Source organism: Salvia miltiorrhiza, chromosome 1, assembly GCF_028751815.1.
Source record: "Salvia miltiorrhiza cultivar Shanhuang (shh) chromosome 1, IMPLAD_Smil_shh, whole genome shotgun sequence".
Classification (NCBI taxonomy): Eukaryota; Viridiplantae; Streptophyta; class Magnoliopsida; order Lamiales; family Lamiaceae; genus Salvia; species Salvia miltiorrhiza.
In genome coordinates this window covers 55,026,521-55,033,302 of record NC_080387.1, presented here as the reverse complement: position 1 = coordinate 55,033,302, position 6,782 = coordinate 55,026,521, and the positions used below count along the sequence as shown (strand labels likewise).

At 35.0% G+C, this 6,782-nt stretch overlaps 1 protein-coding gene across 1 annotated transcript; it reads left to right on the top strand.

The window, feature by feature from the left end:
- Window positions 1-648: 648 nt before the first annotated feature.
- Window positions 649-2,277, top strand: LOC131010214 (uncharacterized). Its single transcript, XM_057937637.1, has 2 exons — window positions 649-1,458; window positions 1,535-2,277. The coding sequence occupies exons 1-2, from the start codon at window positions 649-651 to the stop codon at window positions 2,087-2,089; spliced, it is 1,365 nt and encodes a 454-aa protein (XP_057793620.1). The 3' UTR covers window positions 2,090-2,277.
- Window positions 2,278-6,782: the final 4,505 nt, after the last annotated feature.

The following is a 6,782-nucleotide window of genomic DNA, read 5'->3' as shown; positions in this document are numbered from 1 at the left end:
TCCATTTTTTACATTTATACTCTTATTTCGGGGCGTGATGGAAGTTATAGTTCTCATTTTGATGTGTTAAAATAGGAGTGTAAATATAAAAAAAATAGAAGCTATAATCATCATTTTCAAATTCTATAACATATACTCCATCCGTCCGTGAATTAAAGCCCCATTTACTGTTGGGCACAGAGACTAAGAAAGCTGAAAAAGGTGTTGTAGGTAAAAGATAAGGGTAGTTGTTTACTTTTTGCTAATCTTTACTTAAGAGAATGCTTTTACTTTATTGACTTTAAGCTTTCCATTTAATTTTATGTTTCAATTTAAGTCTTAATTTTATGTTTCATTGATTAATTAATTTAATAGGCAGAATTCGAAATTTAATAGGCAAATGTTTCATTGATGAATTAATTTTGAGAGTGGAATTCGAAACTGTTCAAAATTGAATAGGCATAGGCAAAATTCAAAGAAACAAAAAGGATGGTACACGTGTGTTGCTGCCAAAATAAATTCATTAAAATAGGCATCATCCAAATTGGCTCCAAAACTTTGGAGCCAAAAGTACAAGGGCCCGCCATTTACACTATAAATCCACATCTCCACCTCATTCAATTCCCACCTAATTTTCCTTAAATCCTACTGTATCTGGCAGAACAAAAAATGGCTATAGAAAGGCCAAAGTTACAAGATGATCAAAGAAACAAAGTTGCCCAATGGCTGTTAGAGCATAGCAGTGAAGGCAAACTTCGCCATGGAGCAAAAAAAGAGGCGGCACTTCACTTCAAAGTAAACTTGAAGACCATTTGGAGGATTTGGAGCCAAGTCTCCAATCAAAGAGCATCCGGTGTACCTGTCCAGGTTAAATCAATTAGAAAAGGATGTATACACAAGGATAAGATGCTCATTGATGGTGAAAAAGTCAAAAAACTTTCAGTTTTAGAAAGAAGTACACTGAGATGCATGTCGACTCACCTAGGAGTGTCTAAATCTTTGCTTCATCAATGGGTGAAGGAGAAAAAACTGAAACCACATACAAATGCCATAAAACCCTTCCTTACCACACAAAACAAGCTATGTAGGCTGAGGTGGAGCCTTAAACAGCTCAGTGGGGTCAGTGAGGATGGTTTTATACCATTTCAAAGTATGTACAACACCATCCACATCGATGAAAAATGGTTCTATCTTACCAAAACCAATGATAGATACTACCTCATGCCCGATGAGGAAGAACCACATAGGACATGCAAATCAAAAAGGCATATTGAAAAAATCATGTTTATGTGTGCTGCTGCGAGGCCGATCATTGATGAAGATGGCACAGTCATATTCGATGGAAAGTTAGGCATTTATCCTTTCATAACCACAGAGCCAGCACAAAGGAACTCGAAAAACAGAGTGAAAGGTACGCTGAAAGTTAAGGCAATTGCAGCAATCACTAAGCCCATCATTAGAGACTGCCTTATAAAACAGGTAAGCATGCTCAATTTTTTTTTATTAAATGCTATCAGAATATTTGCAAATTCATCATATAGCCTTAATCTGGCAGATGGTTCCTGACTTCATGGCCAAGTGGCCGAAGACATCAAGCAAGCACATATATATCCAACAAGATAATGCCAAACCACACATTCAAGCAAATGATCCAGAGTTTCAAGCGGTTGCAAATACTAATGGATTTAAATTCCAATTAGTATGCCAGCCAGCTAATTCACCGGATACAAATGTCAACGACCTCGGGTTTTTCAGAGCTATTCAGAGCCTAAAAGATCAAAAACCAGCCAAGAATGTCGAGGAGTTACTAGAGAATGTGAAAGCTGCGTACGAGGAATACCCACCAGAGAAGCTCAACAATGTTTTCCTAACCTTACAAGGCTGCTATCAAGAGATAATCAAGTGTAAGGGTGGGAACAACTACAAGATTCCACATATGAATAAAGAAAGATTGTCCAGGCAGGGGATGTTACCACAATGTATTCAAGTTGAAGAATCACTTGTCAAGGAAAGTCTAGAGTTCCTACAGATGGAATCAAGTGAAGAAGGCGAAATTTTAAGGCTTGAAGATGTCATAGAAGGGCTGAATGAAGTGTTACTTATAGACTAGAATTCTGTAGAAGCCTATGTAATTACAGGTGAAAATGTTTACAAGGACAAACACCATGCATGTTTTTGGGGTGTTTGGAATGTAAACTTTTTGTAGATGTTGCCCTCAGACTTTAACATCATCACTGGGCTATTACAATTACCTCAATTGGCACCAATGTCACTCAATCGGCACCAAAGTCACTCAATCGGCACCAACGATGCCGATTGTGCACCAAAGATGCATAATCGATATCACAGGTACATAGAGAGCATCACAGGTACACAGAGAGCAACAAAGGTACACCGAGAGCAACAAAGGTACACAATCGGCATTCACCATGCAAAACATAAGGCATCACATAGAACAAATAGAGCATCACAGGTACACAATGAAGGCAGACAGAGAACTCAATCAAGAGCACAGAGAAGGCAGCAAACACATAAGGCATCACCAGCCATCCCCACCAAAGAAGCTGAAATGAAAACACACATAAGGCATCACCAGCCATCCCCACCAAAGTAAAAATCACGATTTCACCTGGTTTAACAGAACGAGATAACCTGATTCGCTTGGCCTCCTCGCGCTCTCGTCTAAAATATTCTCGGAGGTCTGAAATTCGAGCGGCCTTCTCTCGATCGCGTCTGAAAGATTCGCGGAGCTCTGAGATTCGATCGGTTTTTTCCCTCTCTCGTCTGATGTGTTCAGAGAGATGGAAGCCGTCAGAATCATAGTCCGGTGATTCAGAGAGAGATTCCTCCGATTCAGAGAGAGGGAGGCCCGGCGGCTCAGTTTCTGGCAGCAACCACGACGCCGCTTCAGCTACCGGCGAGATTTGCTCCGATTCAGAGAGAGGGAGACAAGCCGCTTCAGTATCTGGCAGCAACCATGGCGCCGCTTCAGCTACCGGCGAGATCTGCTCCGATTCAGAGAGAGGGAGACGAGCCGCTTCAGTATCTGGCAGCAACCATGGCGCTGCTTCAGCTACCGGCGAGATCTGCTCCGATTCAGAGAGAGGGAGACGAGCCGCTTCAGTATCCGGCAGCAACCACGGCGCCGCTTCAGATACCGACGTCGTTTTCTCCGATTCAGAGAGAGGGAGGCCCGGCGGCTCGGTTTCAGCCATCAACCACGGCGCCAATTCACAGAGATCAGAGGCCGGGGTTTCTGGCACAATCGATTCAGTTTCAAAGGGATGATCCATGGAGTAACACAACAATGGTAGATTTAGGAAGAACAAGAGAGAGACGATGCTCTGAGAGAAGAACCCGATGAAAAAGTCTAGGGTTTGGTAGAGAGAGAGAGAGGCAACTGCGAAATGTGGAATTCTCTAGAATTCCATTTGATAGACATAAATTTAATGGGGCTTTAATTAAGGATGAATACTTAATGAATAATTAAGTAGGTTAAAAAATTAGGTGGGATAATTAATGGCAAAGGGTAGTAATTTAAAGTAAAGAGGGAGGGTAAAAGGGTACAAAAAGGCAAATGGGGCTTTAATTCGCGGATAAATATTTAGAGGCAAATGGGGCTTTAATTCACGGACGGAGGGAGTAGTTCTCATTTTTAAATTTCATAACATATAATTTTATTTATCAAAATACTAAAAGTTAATTTGCTACCTCTTATTTTAGAGATAGGACACTTGTGGTGGGACAACTCTTTCTACCATTTTGTTAATTTGCTACCTCTTTCTACAAAACATTGCAAGCATTTGAAAATGTTGGCATCATATTACCAACCGGTTCTGCCACTATCCATCATACCTCTCTCTCTATGAAATCATTACGAAATCATTACGAGTCGACATATGTCCGAATCTAATGCTACGAAATATCTTCACTTATTTTGGAGAAATCCAAATACAGTAAAACCTTCCTAAATCAGTTATTTTAAGTTTATAGATGAATTGACAATCAGACTTAGCTCCACTGATAAAATTGACACATCCAAAAATTATTTTTTGTGAAAGATTTCAATGACAACAAGCATAACTAATTAAAAACATGATTAGCCGTGTGATTTCGTATTTCGTACTTTGATTGTAGTCATTTTTATAATGTTTGTAATGTTTGAATTTTTAGTATTTTGTCATTTTTTGAATTTTTATAATTTTATATAATTTTGATTTATAGTATTTAATATAATTAAAAGTAGGGGTTATGGCAAAAAATTACACGAACTTTGAAAAAAGTTGCAATTTTCATCTGAACTTTCAATTAAGCCAAAATATACATGAATTTATATTTTTGTTGCAATTTTAACCTAAGTTTGACTTTCAACAAAATTAGAGCCTAATTGACAGTCGGAACTTCACCTGATTAGAAGCTCGGAGGTCTAAGAAAGTAAAATTTAATATATTTGACTTAATTTCGGCTGTCAATTAAGCTTCAATTTTGTTGAAAGTCAAACTTAAGTGAAAATTGCAACACAGATATAAATTCATGTATTTTTGGCTTAATTGAAAGTTCATGTGAAAATTGCAACTTTTTTTAAAGTTCATGTATTTTTTTGCCATAACCTCTTAAAAGTAATAATAAAATAATTATATTAAATATTGTGGTTGAATGGCTGGAAGTGATTACTGGTAAACTATAAAACACAAGTGTAGGTTGTGTTGGATAGAATATTGATGACGTGAAAGAAAGATAAATTAATTAAATATTAAAAAGGTTGGATGATTGGGCTCATCATTGTTAAAAATGGTTAAGATTTAAGTCATGATAAAAGGTCACATATTATATAGGGTTGATTGCAGAAAAATAACATAATGTTCGTTCATATTATAAGTTTCACATGATATTTAAAGCGTTGCAATTACAACACCACAACCTACATGTTTTTTAATTACAATATCCTCAATTCTTTTGCAACAAAACTATCTTATCTAAATAATTAATGAAATACCCCACTGCTCCCCCTCCCCAACTCCCCCAAGTCAAAAAAATAATAATTAATAAAATAATATTATTTTAGTGGTACATATATATGAGAAAAAAATAATAATAAAAAAATGGTGCTTCTTAAAAAGTAAAAAAAAAATGGTATTCAATGCCATGTTAGTATATATGTAAGAAAATACTTGTAACAACTCGATTATATTGGGCAAACTATCTAAATTCTTTTATATATTCGATACACTTTTGGACCTGCTCGTTTGAGCTTGTTTGTGTACTCTTTGTTTTATTCAATAAACTTATTTAAAAATTCATACACTATGTTCCAAAAAAATCTCCGAACCTAAATTAGATCCACAGAATATAGCATTAACTAGGTATGTATATCCTAAGTTCCTAACAAAACATTATTGCCATTAAATTAACACATCCCAAAAGGTGCCTAACTTTCTCACTACATTTGACATGTTAAGATTAATTAATTTGATTAAATTGAATCTCAGGAACCTACTTTCCTCAATTTCATCCAATTATAGCCACCAATCTTGAAGTTTAATTGGATCACTTCCCTCCAACTAGAATAATCTTCACGCCTTCTAGTCTACTCCCCCTAGAGCCTAGCTAGACTATCACTTTTAGTTCCTATTTTGTCCTTTTGGTTTAATGTGACATTATTACTGTATAACATATACACGTTTATATATGTTGCTCGAAATATTCAAAATTAATGTGAATTGATACAAATAATACAAACCAGACACGCTTAAATAAATAAAAAAATAGAAAATTACCTATATAATATATATATATATATATATATATATATATATAATTCAAAATTAATATGAATCACTTGTGTGTGATGTAGAGGTCCGGCCTGCGTGCGATGTATCTCACCTATATATATATACCTCATGTAACTCCAAAGAAACGATTAATAATAATTCTCACTTTGTTGGGAATTTTCACTAAAATTTCGGTCTTTTATTAATCAAATATTCTAATGCATTGTTAATTATTAAAGCCCAATTAATGATGACTCCGGTATGGAAGACTTAATCGAAAAGGCACAACTCCATTTGACTGAATAAATTAAAGTTTTACTAGAGGTGCATGAACTTAACCCAAGTATAATGTAGGATTATATGTAGATCGAAGGCTCATTTATTTCAGTTAGCTAGGTGGTTATATATATTTGTCTTTTTTGAATTATACCAATGATATTGTAAGACGTGTGGTGTCTACACGGATAATTTGTGTACTTTAAAAATAATAATAATTAAAGAGGTTATTAAAAAATATTAAAAAAAATTATAATATAAATAAAGCAATAAAACTAGCTAAATTCTATTTTATTTTGAACCAAAAATTTTAAATAAACTTATTTTATAAAGTATTTCATCATATTTTGGACCGAACAAATTTTGTCCAAACAACATTATTGTAATTTTATTATTAACTGAAAATTCAAACGTAAAGACTTCTTAATTTCACCAACCAACTATGCCATCTTATGAGAACGTCTATAAATTCCGCATCAACACTATCGAAATTTCGTATTTCCGATACTTGCTTTCAAATATTCTATACTATCAATCGATATATTGTATGCCGAGCTTAATTACTTTTCAAGTGAAATTGATATGCAATTTTTGTTTGCATGCTCAACATTTATAGATCTCAAAGTATATTTTAAATACGAAAATATGTAACGCATTGACAGGTTAATATATATGTTCCCCGTTGCCATCCTTATTTAATGATGATAAAATTAATCTTGAGAAAATATATATATAAAAATTGAGGACTCTTACATA